The 18,293-nt window shown below is 42.3% G+C and overlaps 1 protein-coding gene across 2 annotated transcripts in view; it reads left to right on the top strand.

Annotated features, from left to right (window-relative positions):
- The window catches only part of BARD1 (BRCA1 associated RING domain 1), a 75,857-nt gene that overhangs the window by 32,752 nt on the left and 24,812 nt on the right, over window positions 1–18,293 (top strand). For both annotated transcript variants that reach the window (XM_006276434.4, XM_019492266.2), the window contains 2 exons: window positions 2,438–2,518; window positions 3,970–4,142. In XM_006276434.4, coding sequence (XP_006276496.2) covers window positions 2,438–2,518; window positions 3,970–4,142 — 254 coding nt within the window. The remainder of the gene's footprint in view (window positions 1–2,437; window positions 2,519–3,969; window positions 4,143–18,293) is intronic.

The raw sequence follows: 18,293 nt of genomic DNA, 5'->3' as shown, positions 1-18,293 counted from the left end.
TTGGAATGAAAGCTTCTCTCCTGTTCCCATTACTTTTATTGCCAATTGCAAGTTATAGAAAGAAGAGTTCCATTTACCGCTGAGGTGACAAAATGGGATTTTTTTCTCATCATTTCCAGGGGAGGAGGGGAAAAAAAACCTTTGAACTCCATTGTAAACTGAGAAATAAAGTTTTCTATTTCTACACCAACCGTTTTTCATTCTGTGCATGTTGACAGTACTTTTATTTATCTACAGCAGCAAAATTTTATTGCAATAAAAATTAAAATGGCTTTTTATGGATTTGTAGTATGAATGTTAACATGCTGAGAAGCTGAGGTAGTACCTAATGCCCACGTGAACTTTGAATTGTTTACTAGCTATGTTAACTGTCTTTAAAGGAACACTGCAAAAATACCATGTTGTACGCAATTGCCATCTTAATTTTGAAAGAGAGACTTAGCTCTACACTCACGATCAGTAACTGCTGATTCCTGCAAAAAAAAAAAAATCTTCTTTAATACTGACTATTGTATCAGATGCCTCTGAATATCTTCTGTTGGCACCTGGCTTCCATACATGCCTTTCCTTGAAATGGTGAAGTTTTCTGTGCAGGTGTTATGCAACAGTGCTGCTTCTGTCTACCTCTGCAGTCCCCAAGAAGCAGTTTTATTCAGTCTCCTTCTCCTGAGTGGACCCCCTGAAGCCAGCCCTGGTGTGGTGGGTGAGCCCCCCAGGCTTTGAGACCCTAGCCCTTCTCAGTCCCTGGCTTCTCCAGCAATTTATAGCACCCCCGCAACTCTGACAGTTCCTTGTTTCTGGTTAGATCCTGGCAAGGAGGAGGGTGTTTTGCTCTTCAAAGAGGAGAGAGATCAGAGTGGTGACACTCTGCTTCAAAACGGTCTTTTTTTGTGCCATTCTGATTCCCTGTGTCCTTCCTTGGATTCTACTCTCATCCTCCCTGGGACTGTTCTCTGCTCTGTCTTTCTCTGTCTCTCTCCATCTGATTTCTGTCCCCACCCGCCTCAGATACTTCTGAAACTATAGACAGCGATGATAATGTTAAAGATGGATAGTCAGCATCCTGTATGTTGAGGATGGATCCTCCTTAACAGAAGTCAGTGCAGTTACTACAGCCCTGCTCATTTAGTATTACACATTGCACTCAGTACTACTATAGAAGTGAAACTGTAAAAGGAAGATCTGCCTATTTCAGCTGTTACTTGTTATCACAACTGCATTAAAAATATGATAGTTCCATGTAATTACAACTATACTTTTGCTCAAACATTTTTTATGAGAATAAGTAATCCAGAAGTCCACCCAGAAGATATGGACTAATCTATAGAGGTGCCTCTGTGAACCCTAGATTGGGCCCCTAATATAGTCCATGGCCTGTTGTGACCTATTTATAAAACTTTTCTGAAAAGGTTTCGTTGAATATATTGTCTCAAATAGTATATAATTAAACGTTATATTCCCTATTCCATGATGATATCTTTGATCTTTAACACATCTTAAATTAAAACTATATAGTAGCTTAATTTAAAAAAAAAGAAAACATTTAAAAAAATAAAAACTATGATTAAATAAATATTAATTTAAATTAAAATCCACTTTTTAAAATTTAAAAATCTGTTGTTTTTTATCCAACCTGGTATATGAAAATTTGCTGTGGACAGCTTTAATAAGAAGGGAGTGGGCTGGGAGAGGGGGACACTAAACCTGGAACCAGTTCTGTAGACTCTCTGGTGATTCTTAGGCTTCCCTTTTTGTTCCCATACATTTTTTTTCATTATCCCTCCTCTTCCTACAAGACTTCCATCCATATACCTCAGTAAAACCTGAGTATAGTGTTCTGCCAGAGTGGAAATGAAATTATTATGGTAGAATAACTGCCAATGAGATAAGGATGCTGGAGGTTTTAACATGGATAGTAATTGAAATGTTAAATAGGAACACTTTTCCTTTGCTCTTTCTTTGAGTTGTCTGACTAAAATATGCAGACCCTTTTAAGTCAGGCACATAAAACTGTTTCACCTATGCATGCTTTTAGCTGGCTGTCTAGATTAGTTTGACAAAATTCTTGATTTGAAGTACATGCAATTTTTGGATAAATGTCCCTACTTTTAATCCTTGCAGTCAGTTCTAGCAAGTAGATTGCAATCTGCACAAATTCTGTTCCGTTATATATTCTGAATTATTTAGACCATCAAATGTGTTTTTATATAGTCTGCTCCTGATTTAAATAAAATGCGTAGGTATTTCTGGCTAAACCATACAGATAAATAGTTTGTTTACAAAACCAAATGTACAGTTTTGTCAGCTTGACAATTTTTAAATAAAAACCTGGACTTAACTTGCAATGAAAATGCTGCAGTAGAACGATTACTTCATTTTTGCATGTTGTATGTTTAAGATTTTTACTGATGGCATTTTCCTACCTCCCCCACTTTAGGGTGACTTACTAGCTGTTGAACTTCTACTGAAAAATGGGGCAGACCCTAATGTTAAAGACCATGCTGGATGGACACCATTGGTGGGTATCAATACATTTTGGTTTTTTTCCTGACCTTTTTTTTTGACATTTCAGTCAACATTTTATTTTCTCCTTATCTTTTTTTTTAAATTCTTTTACAGTTTGTTCTTTGCCCTCCCCATGCTTGGGCATGTCTGCATGTGCATTAATACACATTAGGCTGTGCTAATGTGCAGTAGCACAAGCGCATGCTTTTTAGGTGGCACATAATGTGCAGTAGCCTATTTTACTAGGCATAAGCATAATAGCACAGTTTTATACAAGCCACTTTAATGCGCAGTAAAATAGGCTACTGCACATTTAAGTGCATGTGTAGACATGCCCTTTGTAACCTAAACACGAAGTTATAAGACCATAATGTCTCATTGGGAGCTCTTTGGCTTGGCTTTTCACACTTTTTTTCTTCCAGTGTATTGATATTTTCCTGCCATAGTGGTGGTTTAGATCTGACAATTTTAGCCTATATATATATATATATATATATATAATTTTAAGAGAAGAAAATGTCTTTCCAGTTTAGTGCCATTGCACTTAGAATCATAGAAAATTAGGGTTGGAAGGGATCTCAGGAGGTCTCTGGTTCAATTTCCTGATCAAAGTAGGACCATCCACAACTATATCATCCCAGCCAAGGCTTTGTCTAGCCGGGTCTTAAAAACCTCCAAGGATGAAGATTTCATGACCTCTCTGAGTAACCTGTTCCCGTGCATTATCACCCTCCTTGGAAACTTTTTTTTCCTAATATCTAACCTAAACTTCCTTTGCTGCAACTTGAGACCATTGCTCCTTGTTCTGTTATCTGCCACCACTAAGAACAGTTTAGCTCTATTCTCTTTGGAACCACCCTTCAGGTAGTTGGAGGCTGCTATTAAAGCAGCCCTGAGTCTTCTCTTCTCCAGACTGAATAAGCCCAGTTCCTTCAGCCTATCCTCATAAGTCATGTGCCCCAGCCCCCTAACCATTTTTGTTGCCCTCCGCTGGAAGGCATCTTGTAAAGGTAGCTTCTTGTACATAATTTGATTAATTCCATTAGATCTGTAGAAGCTATCACTTTGAAATGCATTGGGGAGTGGAATTTGAATTTTAGCATGCGCATTTGAGAGAGATTTTTCTTACTTGTGCATATTTGAATTACATGAAAAGGATAGAGTGCTAGTCCCTTTTCAGGTACTGTACATTATTTTCCTGAAAATACATTTGACCTGATCTTTAATTAGGAAGTCTTTTCTTTTATAGTCTTACTTGCATGCAAGGTGGTTCCTGTTTTGTGTTTCCATTATTGCAAAGTTTTAGAGATTGCTGTTGCACTATCAAAATGTAATACAGTAGGTTCACTGAACATTGCCAGACTGATATGCTTTGAAAATGAATGTGTTCACTCATAGCGACAAGCATCTGCTTTTAAATTCTGGACTTCATATGAATTTTGTCTTGTTGGTTTCACTGACTAGCATGAGGCCTGTAATCATGGGCACAAGAAAGTTGTGGAACTATTACTACAGCATGGAGCTCTGGTGAACACTACTGGGTATCACAATGACTCTCCTCTTCATGATGCTGCCAAGAATGGTCATGTGAGCATTGCTGAGCTGTTGCTCTTGCATGGAGCCTCCCACAACGCGCTGTAAGTAGATTTGAAATGTGGCTCTCTATTTCCAAACTAAGTTTGGAAATCCAGGCTATATAATAATTAAAAGCTTTTAGTACAGTGCATGCAATCCATTCCAAAGTCGTTTCTTTCCAGGTTAAGTTACACATACCCCCCCATATCTGTTTTTTTCTTTTTAACATAGAAGTTATTGTCCTTGTTTAAAGTTCCTGTGCCTGAAGAAGAGTGACTGCACCGGTAAGCATAAAAGATATCGCATCTACTCAAAGAACCTTCCCTGCAAGATTATTTTAAGATTTTTTTGGAGTTTGGCAGAATATTGCAAGTTAGTAAAAAGACTGATCTGAGTTCATAATTGAAACTTTTTACTGATCTAAAAAAGTATTACCGCTCCTGGTCAATTTGCTGTACTTCTGCACATATAACAAAGGTATGGGATTACTGTATCTGAGTCCATATTGGACACTTTACAAGAGGCTTTCACAGTTTTATCAAGACTGTCACCAATTTAATGAAATACTGGGTAGGTCATTAGATACTGTGGTGTTGCTATTTGTGTCAGCAGCTGCAAGTATAAAATCATGCATGTTGCCAATACATTACATGCCTGTAGAATATAGCTTTTTAAAAATAATTAACTCATTTGTATAAGGCTGTACTTCCCTGGCTGTGGTATAAAGTAGGGATTAGCAAGTTTGGCTAAATTTAGTCAGTCACAGACTTTAAACTTCTTGAAGTTCTGTTATAGAATGAAAATACTTTGCATAAAAGCATCAGAAAACACTCCAGTCTGCATGAAATTTAGTAGAATTTAAAAATTAAAATCTGAAAAATGTAGAGGGTTTTTTGTCTTCTGCAACACAGTTAAAAAAAATTGCACGCTGTCCAAGAAATCAGCTTTTGGACATTTTGGGGAATAAGTTTCAAATAATCATCTTTGTTATAAAACTTTTCAATAACAGCTGAAGGAGTGAGGAAGGACGTACAGTGAAACTTTAAAGTGGCAGTAACAGACTTTGGATTTCTTTATTAACCCAAGGTTTCTACTACACTTGCTTTCAGAAATGGAAGAAAAGAACTTTTTTCAGTTGACCATTCCATATTGGCGGACATACCCTCTTTAGTCAAAAAGCTGATTGTTTATTTCAAGTGAAGAAAACAGATTGAAGTACAGATGTCTCATAGAGAATCCATCTCATCACCACTGTCTGTAGCCAAATGCAGAAACCATATGTATCCAAATTCAAGATGTCTTTGAATTTAACACCACTGCCAATAATTAGTCTCTAAATGGAAAATTATAAATTTGTTACAGTTTTCTATGTATAGGGTCTAACTATTGGAGAGTTGCTTTAAATTTGTCTGCAATCACACGGGGGGTCATAGGCAGCCTGACCCTTGCACCTTGCTCCACTGTCACTTGCCCCTCCATGCCTGTGCTCCTGCTGCCTGTTATCCCATCTCCTCTGCCACTTTCCCTCCATGCTGCCTGATCCCCCATTTGTGCTGTTGTCCCATGCCCCAATGTACTGCTGCCACTTCCCCTACCCCTCACTTCTGATCAGTAGCAGCTGGGTCAGTGGATAATTGGGCAGCAGTGCCTGTGGGGGATGGGGTGTCCCACACTGCTGCTGCTGCCCAATCTATGAATCAATCCCCAGCCTATGCTGCTGCCCATCTTCAGCCCAGGTTTCCCCCCATCCTGGACCTGCTCTCACTGGATCACTGCTGGCTCCAAGCAGCAGCCCCAGTAGCTCCAGCTCAGGTGCAGGCCAAAATTGGGCAAGGGTACAGCTGGAATGCTGGTACTCAAAGCCAAGATTAGGCTTGTCCCCTGCCCTTCTCCCCCACCTCTCCCTTGTTGGTGGAGGGGAAGAAACCATGTTTTAGATTCAAGTGGTAATTCCTTGTTTCAAGGATGATCTTTACCATAGCTCACTGATGGGCCTTGACGTGATTTAAGAGTACAGTCTTTGAGCCACAGACCCATTTGCAGCAGTTGCAGGTCATTCTGCAGGGGAGAGTATGCTGTAGGCTAGGTTTTTTTCTCCTTTTCCTTCCTCCTTTCTCTTCTCTGCTTTAAGGGGAGGACATTTTACGTTGAAATGGACTGCTGCTTGGTTGAGGTTGCGGCACCATTGGAGTTTGTCGGCAGCCAGCTCCTCCCAGCTTTTGATGTCTGTCTGCATCAGTTTTCTTGAGGCATGCCTTCATTATGTACTTACAGCATTTCCTCTGGCTGCTGCAAGATCTCAGGCCATTACTAAGATGGGAGTAGAGCACTTGTTTTGGGAGTCAAGTCAGGCATTTGCACACAATGTCTGGTCCAGTAAAGGTGGTGCTTGAGTGTCACTGACTCAATGCTGGTAACATTGGCTTCAGCAAGGATGCTGGCATTTGTGCAGCAAGCTTCCCATTTGATGTGGTTGATATTCTGGGGAGATCATTGGTGACACCTCTCCAGGCTCTTGAGATGACAGTGGTAGATTGGCCACGTTTCACATCCATTGAGGAAGATGGGGATGACGACTTCATTGTGGACCTGGATCTTGGTGTCTTTCTGGAGATCGTGATGGATAATGACACATCAAAGCAATTTCCCAAAGGAGACACTTGTGCACTGGATCCTTCCATCAATTTTCTTGATCAGCTTTCAGTCTTCTCATCAACTTTCAGTCTCTAAGAGGTAGTTACCAAGGTAGGATAAGTGCTTGGCAACCTCCAAGGTCTTTCCCTCAATAGTTATTTGGAGAGGGAAGTCACATTCATGGCCCAGGGCCGGCTGATATAGCACTTTAGTCTTCTCGATTGTGAAAGAGAAGGCCAAATTTTGGTAGATTTCTCCAAAAAGATCTAGTGTGGTCTGTAGGTTTTCCTTGTGCACAAGGATTGTTGTAGTCACTGACGTATTGAAGGTCAAGGATGATAGTTTTGAGTACTTTGGTCTTCGACCAAAAATGTCATGGACTGAAGAGCCTTCCATCCATTTGGTATTCTTTTGTCATTTTCAGAAGTAACACGGTCCTTAATGAGAATCAAGATGACTGTCAAAAAAATGGAGAGCAGAGTTGGGGCAGTGACGTATCTTTCCTTGACCCCAGTTCAGATGATGAACAGATCTGTCTCTGATATTCTGAATAGGATGTTCACAGTCATCTGGCCATGAATAATCTTCAGGATCTTGTTATGCTTTTCACGACATCCAAATCTGGCCAGTACTTTCCACAAGGGTTTGCAACTGATGGAATTAAAGGCCTTAGTGAGGTCACTAAAGGCCATGTATAAATCTTGATGTTGTTCCCAATACTTTTCTTGGACCTGGGTGGCAACAAAAGTCATGTCAGTTGCTGGGATGGTCTGAAACCACACTGGGACTCCAGCAGGGGGACTCAGCAAGAGGTAGAATACAATTCAGGAGAATGTGGGAGGGGTGTTTTTTTCCCTGTTGTAGAAAAGAGGATGATACCTCAGTAGTTCCCATACACTGTCTCCTTTCTTGAAGATGGACGTTATCAGGTATGCCATCCAGTCCAGTAGCCTTGTTGTTCTTGGTTTTCTTGATGGCATGCCAGACATCTTCTCGGATAGAATGGTTGGTGAGGGAACCCCTTTGGGGGTGGGGAGGGGGAGGGAATCAATGGTGGTACCTGCCCCCATCGACTCATGGTTCAGGAGTGCCTTAAATTGATTTTTCCATCTACCTTGGATAGATCCATTGTCTTTTGAGGAGTGCCAAGCTATCCTGCGATTGCAGGAAAGTAGGACAATGGGACAGGGCAAGCGAACAGGGACAGCAAACAGGAAGTTTGCAGGCTGTTTGCTGGGAGCAAGAAAGAGGAGCCAGGCATCAAGCACCAGATCCTGTTCTGGGGAGGTAAGTGAGCCAGGGCTGCCTGTGTGTTTGTTTGCGATGTGTATGTTTTGGATGTGTGCTCTGAGCAGCTGGGAGTGTTGCTAGCTGGATGATTGCTGCCTGTGTCTTACGAAAGCCCTGATTGCGGGGTGGGGAGGAGGTGGAACCAGTCCAGGCCCAGCAGGGTATAAAAGGAGACTCTTCCAGTGACCAGGGGGTGAATGAACAGGGACAGCAAACAGGGTAGTTTGCAGGTCAGTTTGCTGCCCCCCTCTTTGCAGGGGAGCCTTTAAGGTAAGCTCTTCCTTTAAATTAAGAGTAGCTAACCTACATATATTTAGTGTCAGTAGCTAAAACTGTGGAGTTAGACCAGTACTGAAGCCCCTTGCTTAACTAGACTCCTGAGCAAGGGGATGTTTGCTAAGGAGTTTGTCTGGAAACTCTCTTACCTTTCTTTACTGTAAGCTTGTTGAGAGGAAGCAGGGAAAAAGGAACCTTTCCGGACCAAAGAGCAGCAAACAGATCAGCTTACAGGTGAATTTGCTAAGGAAGGTCTGCTTGGAAGAGGGACAGGAAGAAGGAGGTGGTGGAATGACTGGAGAAATGGCTGGAGGACGTTGTAGTGCCTGAGCCACTGCTACTGCTACTTCTTCCTCTGCTTGCACCCGTGAGGTGTCCGTCCAGGCACAACCTTCTCATCATTGAGGCTTCCACCCTGATTTGATGCTGTGGAGACTGCAGCTTTCAGGTTCCTTCCAGTGATGGCCAGATGGGGGAGTGCCTGCAATGTGACTGGTTCCTCCTGGTAGTGTCCCTCAGGGAGCAGGCAAGAGAGCTGCAGGAGGAGGTGGTAAGGCTGCAAAGCATCCTCTGCCACGAGGACTTCATCAGTTCAGTGCTGAAGGAGACCTCTAGGACTGTGGAGGAAGGACTGCCAAAGGCTGTACTAGACAAGGAAGAAGACGGACTCCCAGGCAGGTGGAAGCTGGAAGCTTGTGACCTCTGGTGGCAAGCAGAAATCTTCATCTTCACCTACAGCAGTTTGCCTGTAGAACAGGTAAGGAGCCCTAGCAACAGAGGAGGAGCATATTCCATTGGTGGAGGAGTTCAGGCCCTGCATCCCCAAGGTGGGAAGGATCGAAATCACTACCACCAAGAGGAAGTGCTCCCTTCTGAAGAGGATGGAAGCATCCATCTGCAGGCCTGACCTGTTGTCATGGGAGATCTGCTGCTTGCCTGGAGCCCAGATCTGAGATGTCACAGCAGAATTACCGAGACTCATCTGGCCCTCTGTTCATCCATGTGGACACCAGTAATATTGCCGGGGTGACCCTGAGCAGTTCAATAGTGACTACAGAGCTCTGGGTGCAGGGGACAGGGGCTCAGGTGATGTTTTTCTCTATCAGTCTGGTTAAGGGGAAGGGCCTGACCAAGAGCAGACGCATTCTGCAGGTCAGTGCGCGGATGGTGTCACCAGTAGGGCTTTGGTTTCTTCGACCACAAGATGTTGTCCCAAGAAGAGGGATTGATAGGAAAACATGGGATTCACCTGATAAAGAGAGGGAAGAGCATCTTCACAGACAGGCTTGCTAGTCTAGTGACGCGGCTTTAAACTAGGTTTGCTGGGGGATGGAGACAAAGCCCTGAAATAAGTGGGGAATTGGATGACCTGGAGGAAGCACAAGCAGAAGGGGGCAACAGGGGAGGCCTTCTCATTCTTCCTGAGAAAGTAGGGCAATCAGCTAGTTACCTCCAGGTGCCTATATACAAATGCATGGAGCCTGGGAAACAAGTAGGAAGAATTGGAAGTCCTCACCCAGTTCGAGAACTATGACACGATTGGAATAACAGACACTTGGTGGGATAGCTTGCATGACTGGAGCACTGTCATGAATGGGTACAAACTATTTACTAAGGACAGGCAGGGGAGAAAAGGAGGAGTTGCTGCTCTTTATGCAAAAGAGCCATATGATTGCTCAGAGCTCCAGCATAAAACTGGACATCGATAGGCCAGTTGAAAGTCTCTGGGTTAGGATCAGACGGGAGAGCAGCAAGGGTTTGGCTCTGCCTCTTTGATGTTGTGATGGGGTGGGTTGTTGGCACTCTAGGTCCCAGAGCCAGCCAGGAGTGACAGGAGCAGGGGGCACATGTAGCAGAGCTCACCCAGGCAGTGCAGTGCAGTGCAGGTGTGGTCTGACCCTCCTCCTTGCCCCCATCCAACCCATGGTGCTCCTCATGGGGCTTTTAAACCCCACCCACTCCTGCCCAGGGCTACCTGCACCATGTTCCCGCCTGCACTTGCCAACAGTCCTGGCTCTGACCAATGCGTACAGCTTCCCAGTGGGGCTGCGTCTGGTGCAGCTGCCTGTCTGCAGCTTGACTCCCACTACTTCCAATGACAATGACGACGACTGTTCTTCCACCTTCTTCTGTTCTTTCTGTGCCACTCCAGGCTGCAGGTAGTGTGGGGAAGCAATGTTGGCCTTGGGAATGTATGATGGTCACCAGACGCCCAGCCTGGTGAGGGGGAAGCTGCAGCTGAGCGTCTCCTGCCCCAGTACACAGGGCTCTAACTCCAGCTCCTGGCCGTCTTTCACCCACTCCACCCACCCAGCACGATGAGCAGCTGCCTGTGGGTGGTCAAGTTAGTGGAAGGCAGCCAGGAAGGAGCTGGAGCCCCACATACTGGGACAGGAGCTGCCTAGTTGCAGCTTAACCCCTCTCCTTTCCCCCTTTTCTCGGCAGAATAGCCTTTAGGAAGCGCGTCTAGCGTCTCACCTATGCGTGTTGAGATGCTGCTACCACAATGGTGGCACAGCTCCACTTGATTCCACCTGCAAATCTTGTGAGGTGTTCATGTACATATGCAAATTTTGTGAGCGTGAGCGTATATACGTGAATGACGCTCATCTCGAGGGGCATCTTCTAGTCCAGACCCTAATAAAAAATTGCGTAAATGCGAGACGCGTAAGTTGGAATCGCATAAATCAGGGGTCTACTGTATTGATAGTGGACAAATTCTTGTTCACCTCCATCTCATCAGGCATCTGAGGAGCTAAAAACTTCCAGATAAATGAGCTCTTTTTCAGATTCTCATGGGATATTAAAGTGGTTCTTAATTAGCTGATGAAATCTTTTTGAGCTATATAATTGCCTGAACAAACACCAGTTTCTCTTGCATCTATGTAAGCAGACTAACTTGTTGATATATAAGATGTGTTCAAACAGTATTTAGACTCTTTGTACAGATATACAACATGAAGCAAAATTTGGCTTTTGAAGTTATTTTTTAAAAGGTCCTAGTACTTTAGGGTACTAATGGATTGGAATAAAAGTGAAGCCTCTGTTTGAATTGAGTGGTAAAGTATTACTTGGAATAGTTCTATATGGCATCCTTGTAACAAGTGTGTAGTATAAAATACAGTAGCATAGTTAAATAGAACACAATGTTAAGATATTTAAGTTTTTATACTGCATTGTCCAGTGTGCCCCAAGCATGTTAACACCTACTGTGTTAGATGGTCTACATATATACATAACGAGAGAGACCGAAAACCCTAGTGACCAAGGAGCTTACAGTCTGTCCTGCTTAAATTAAGAGATAAAGAAACTGTTCTTTTAAAAAGGATCAGACTTGTGCAAAATCATACAGAAGTGACGCTGACAGTGCCCAAGAGTAATAGTAGAGCTCTACATCAACTGCTCATATGTGAAATATTTTTGAATCTTTAAAACGTTACTTGGTAGTGGCTTTAAGATGTCTGAATCTGGTATACAAATAAACTTCACATCTAATGCATCTTGCCTCAAGCAGTATCATGTTTTCCTTTGATTTACATATAAGAAGTAGTTTTAATGTAAAATGGATTGTCTGTGTACATATTTTGTTTGATGAAACACAGTTCAGAATTGTTTTCATTTTGTAGAAGACCAGTCATGGGATTCTAGTGTTCACTGGCAAGAATTTCTCTGAAAATCTGTAAGATTTAGTAGTTATAGCACTTATTTTGCTGTTCAAAGTTTTCTCTGACTAGGAAAGATATAAGCTGCAAATGGAAAATATTATATGGACCACTGGACCTATTAATTGCCCTGCTGGTCTAGTTAATTTTTTTAAGTTAATCTCCTACACATAGCTAATTTATATTTTATAGCTGTTTTTTCATGTGCTTGGTCTCTTGAATTCTGTCTTTTTCCTTGCTTCACAGCAAGTTAAGTGATTTGAAAAATTAGATCTATGCATTTGTAATTTCACAGTACTTCATAAATGCTTTCACTCAAATGGGCTATCTTGCCAGTTATTCATGCACAATAAGTTCAGCATTAGTAAAAATTGTCTCACTGCCTTATTTCTTTTAGGTGTATTAGTCTTCAGAGGGTACAAGTTTGATTCAGAATAATCCCAGGCAAATAGAAATTCTTTAGGCTAGATATAGTTTTAGGCACAGCTGTGGGCAATGTATAGCTATAAACTGATCTGCACCAGGAGAATCCCAGAAGGCACTGTGTCTTTGAGTACCTTTCTTTACTTTTCTCTTGCAAATTACATCCGTCTTTGATTTCTGGCCTTGTTTAGTTGCACAAACTGGTGTTGCATTGGGTAGAAGATCAGGTCACGGGGGTGATAAAGCGGACTTTTTGTGTGCCCTCAGATCCAAAGTCCACATAGCCAATTCCAGGTTTTAAAAAGAGGGTTTTTATTATTTATTCTGTGGACAAAATATGAGTGGTAGATGAATTTTGCAGAAGTGATTTAGGTGTTTCCAGTGGTAGAGGTAAATGATAAAAATGTAATATTAGGCATCGATTTTGATTAATTCCAATGAGTGTTTGGGGGTTGTTATTAATTGAGGAAAAAATAGGTTATAGTGGACTACTGTGGCTTGTACATTACAATGAAATATTTAGGGCATGCACTATTTATTTAGGTTAAATGCAGTATTTGGTGGCCCAAATTGGAACTTAACTCCAAAACTGTAACTTCACAGTTCTTAGAAGTTTTCCTTCATTACGTTGACATTGCTCCTTACTCCAACATTTTGTCTTTTCCTCTGATAATTTATTTCCAAACTTGTAGACTTAATTGATGCACTGCAGTTTACTCTGGAACATGTGACAAACGGGCACTGTCAGTGCTTGAGACTGAACACTACTTCTGCCACCAAACTTTTCCCAAATACATTTCTTTACCTTGAAAGTCCCAGCTGTTAGTTAGGTATGTAGCTCTCATCTTCAAGAGCACGTACCCTACAGATTTGTCAACAAGATTACTTTTGGCTAGAAGCGGTTCATATATTCTGCTTGCAAGAGTTAAGTACATAAACAAAACTTCATTGCTCTTAAAAGGGCTCTTTGATCTTTTGCTCCTAAATCTAACACTGAGGATTGCTTGAAAGCTTATCCTGAGCATCTTGTCATGTATTACACATTCCATTGAGTCAAAACATTAGGCTTGAGATGCCTTCATGTGGTTCTGCTTTCTACTACCCCATCCTTCTGAGATTAGGTATGGACTCTTCCTAGATTTAGGTGTTTTTGCTGTTAGTCAGTCGTATCTTGATGCTTATGATGCTTATTTGAAATTCTGCCTCAAAGGACATGTTTGGCTTTTGAATCCCTAAATTGACTTGGAAAATGTCTTTCTCACCTTAATTCAAGAGGAAGAATTCTGTGGGCACAGATGATCTGCTTCATTGTGTGAAATGCAGAGTACTTGCTGTCCCTCCTGTTGATCTTGAAGGGCAATAGGCAATGTGTTCTTCTGGGACTTGAGAGACCTGGTCATGTGTACCCCAGGAATTCCTACACAGAATCAGGCCTTTCAGTCCTTGGGAACATCTGCCCAAAGTGCATGATGTTTATTAGGATGCTTGTCTGCAGTGAATCCAGTGCTGTGGCTATGTTACAAACATTTCAGTCTTGGCAGTTTCCTTCCAACTGGCAGTTTTCTTCAAGCCTTACTAGAAAAGTAAGGCTGGAAGGGACTTCCAGAGGTCATCTGGTTTGATCCCCTGCCTGAAGCTGGATCACCCCTCTCCAAATCATCCTATAAAAATATATTTTCAGAACTAACAGCAAAACTATGCAGTCAACCCTGACACAACCACAAAGTATAACACCCTAACATACCACTGGTAAAGCAGGGGGACTGCAGTGGCTATTGTCCTACTGCTGCAAAGGTTGTTAAAACACACTCAAGAGATCCAAGGAAGAGCACCATGTACCCTACTACAGAGGAAGCAAAAACCCTCACAGTCCAAGCCAATCTGATCTTCTGACCATGGGATAAAATTCCTTCCTGTCCCCAAATATGGTGATCCATCTGATGCTGAGCAGAGGGGCAAGACCCTCTAGCCAGGACTCTTTGGGTAAGTCCCAGGAAGAGCAGTGGTATACCCTAGTTAAAAAAAAAAAACAAAACAAAAACTCAGCCTTAGCTGCAGCTAACACCCAGTGCTTATATGGAAGACAATACCTCCCTCTCCCCATCCTCTGATGGATGTAGCAGAAGCAGGGGAAGGGAAAATATCCTTCCTGGTCACATGTAGCAACCAACAAAGCCCAGAAACATGGGGAATGCCCATATTAGATCATAGACGTACCTATTCCTAGATCATCTCTGACCAATGCTTATCCAACCTCTTCCTGAACACCTCCACAACTTCCCTAGGCAGTTTATTCCACTGTCTCACTGTTCTAACTGTGAAGAGGTTCCTCCTCTCAACCCTACTTTGCTGCAACCAATCCGACCCTACTTTGCTGCAGCTTTGAGCCGTTGGTCTGCATCCTGATCTCTGCAGCAAGAGAGAAAAGGTGTTTTCCTTTCTTTTTTTGGCAGCCCTTCAGATACTTGAAGACTATCATGCTCCTTACGTGCCTTTTCTGCAAGCTGAACATGTCTATTTCTCTCAGCTTCTCCTTGTGTGATTTTTTTTTTTTCCCTTCTAAAACCTTTATCACTTTTGTTGCCTGCCTTTCGACCCTCTCTATCTTCTCTGTCCTTTTTAAAATGTAGAGCCCAAGATAGCGCACAGTACTCAATGAGGCCTAACCAGTGCTGAGTGAAGAGGAAGTATTACCTAATGCTTTTGTTGATGAATCCCAGAATTGCTTTCATCTTTTGTTCAGACACATCACACTGCAGACTTATTTTGAGTCTGTAATATACCAGGACTCCCAGATCCTTGCAAGCCTAACTTACTGAAAATGTTACTTTGTTGCCATGAACTCTCCATGATCTTCATTAAAATGAGATTTCTTTTTTTAAGTAGTTAATGTAAAATCTATTGGCTGTTTTGGCTTCTCCATCTTGCATAGATGAGGTCAATGATTTTTCATGTAGGGTACACCCTGGGTTGCCTTGAGATCCTTTGATGGATACCATGGGAAGTGTGTGGAGGGAGGCGGTATATATTTGGTAGCTGTGTTGGTCTGAGACAAAAAGAAAGTCTAGAACTCTTGTTTCAGAGTTGATACCTTTTATTAGACCAACTAAGAAATAGCAAAAATGTATCCTTAGCTGCAAGCTGTTGGGTACACATGACCTTCCTTAGGCTGAGGGAAAATTAAAGATGGTACAGAGTCCCCATAGGTAAAAAAAAATTAACTTAATTTTTGCACAGAGGAAGATGAAACTGGAGGTCTCTTCTTCTAGGTCCATGAGAATGTCTTTGTCTTTGTGAGTTGCTCTTTGATGTGCAGATAAGGCAGGATTCCTTCCCTGGTGGTGTCAGATGGCAGAAAGGCATAGAGGTGTAGAAATCTTTCTTCTTGTTTAGCAATGAAGTTTAAATCCAAAATCAGTTCAAATTTGGCATCTTCCATGTTTCAGGGATGTATTTGGTAGCCATGTTGGTGTGGATGTGAGGAGATGAGATAAGCAGATAAGGGCAGGCTCAGGCTGCTGGCTGGCTGGCTGTTTCCCTGCCCCCACTGCTTAGCTCCTGTAAACGCTGTAATACATTATTTTATGAAACGGGCTGTGGTTCAATCATAAAAATTACAGAGGGGTGCCCTGAGTCTAACAAACTTGAGAACAACTGGATTGGGTGCTGGTTCCTATGTGTGCTTTCTTTTTTCTCAGACTTTGAAGAAATCTCTGTTCATGTGTTGATCCCTTTTTCTTCCTTGGATTGTCAGTTAGTTTCAAGGTGAAGGAAAGACTTCTGATCTGTTCTTGGCTGTGGACTAAACACATGCATTTTATAAAAGTGCCTGTGAATTAAAATATGCAGCTTTTGGGCACAGCAGTACATACAGGTCAGTCGCATCATCCGTGCATTTAACTTACGCAAATTTAACTATACGTGGGGTGGGAGGGGGGCAGGGCTTAAGTTTGCATGCGGTGCTGCCACTTACCTGGAGGCCTGTTGTGGCAGTGACGGTCACTACCTCCAAAACCTCCCACTGTCACCATGGAGCCATGCCCGGAGCTGTGTGGCTGGCCGCCGGGCGGCATTGTGGTGGTGGCTAGGCAGCACGCAGCCATCCCCACTGCCACCCCGCGCTGCGCCGCTGCCGCTGCCCACAGAGCTCTAAGCACGGAGCCGCATGCAAGCTCAAGCCCCACCTCCCACCCCACGTATAGTCACCGATTTTCACCTTATGCAATTTTCGCCTTTCGCGCTGACTTCAGAACCTAACCCCCATTTAAGATGTGACTCCACTGTACTTAGAAACATGTGACCACCTTCTGAAAGTGATGTCCAGCATAATTTTCCTCCCTATAACTTGCATAACTTTTTTCCCCCCTTTCTTTTCGCCCACTATCTTTCATAAAACCTGTAGCTATTAATGCATGCCATAGCTGCACAATTAAAATACTTGAGATATATAACATAGCCATGCTGTATAAACTTTGCCTCTTATGTCCTGGCATCATTTTGCTTCCTTGTTCAACCTTAGGATTTTATTAATATGCCTCAGTTTTTGTTGTCTGGTGATTGTGTACTAAAGTACATTGGTGAAAGGTAAATTAAAATGCTTTTAAAAATAAAAACTCCCTAATTGTCTTAAGTCCCAATTGAGCAAATATATGAGGTAGATTTATAGTGTTTTCATTAGCACAGTTTAATTGCTGAAAGTAGTTATTCCTTCAATTAATTGCCAGGACCTGAGTTGAGGCTCTTGGGATTCTTTTGCAACACTTAATGGCATCACTATCATTCATTTAAAAGAAAAGGCTTTCAAACTGACCTGCCATAATTTAACATATATGTTCAGCCATCTGTTGTAAGGAAGACATTAATGCATATGCTAATATTTGGTTCTCTTCTGAATGTATTGTTAGAAGGAACCATCCTACAGTGCCTTGATTTAAATATGGCTCTAATTTAAAGAGAGGCCAAATGCCTACCCTGATGATGCATGACAAAGCAGGAACAGCATGACAGTATTTAATGGGCTGCAACTCCCAGGACTGGTCTGAGGTTTAACCAATTATCTTTTAATCTGCAGCATTTGTAATATGCCAGCTCCTAGCTCATTAGTAATCCAGGAGAGCTAAGGGTCAGCAATATTGTGAAATTAGGGTATCTTGGCAAAAACCCATCAGGAATCTTTGACCAGGGATTCTCTTGACAAAGCATAAGTGTTAGCAAGCTGTACTTACTAAAGAGCAGCGATAAATAAAAAAGACAGGAAAAGGTACTATTAGGTAAGAATGGCCACAAAGCTATGATTTTTATTGGGTTTTCTTGGTCATCAGAAGGCTAAGACTAATAATTTCCGAAGCTTTCACTTTGTCAAATCACGAGCATCTTGTATGGAAGGATATAAGCCATATACCATATTTACTCAACTATAAAATGAGGCTCCCCCCCCCATTCAGTTTGGGAGGGAGGAGGCTCCTCACCTTACATTTATGTACAGAGGAACCTCATTAAATACATTGTCTATCATTAAACACCTGCCAAAAGCAGCATGTGCTCAATAATGGAAACTAACTATGAAGTTGATTAAATGCAGCCAACACTGTAAAACATGTGGCCCATGTTGGGCAGACATGGTAATGGGAACCAGTTTTGTGTGTGTGTGTGTGTGTGTGTGTGTGTGCATGTGTGTCTCTTAAGAAAAAAAAAAAATGGGGGTGAGTATTTCCTCTGCAGGAAACTGGCATACTAGACCAGCACTAGGAGGCCAGAGCCAACCCTGACACCCTCCCCTTAGTGCTAAAAATTGACTTTTATTAGTAAATGTTTAGAATTATGAATCCAAAAAAGTTGATAAAGCTGGTAGGGGAGTACATATCGCCTGAGCGAGGGACTAACATTAGAGGGATGGGGATGAGGAGGGGAATGCAACTAGGTTACAGA

Source organism: Alligator mississippiensis, chromosome 4, assembly GCF_030867095.1.
Source record: "Alligator mississippiensis isolate rAllMis1 chromosome 4, rAllMis1, whole genome shotgun sequence".
NCBI lineage: Eukaryota > Metazoa > Chordata > Crocodylia > Alligatoridae > Alligator > Alligator mississippiensis.
This window is presented reverse-complemented; position numbering and strand designations above follow the sequence as displayed.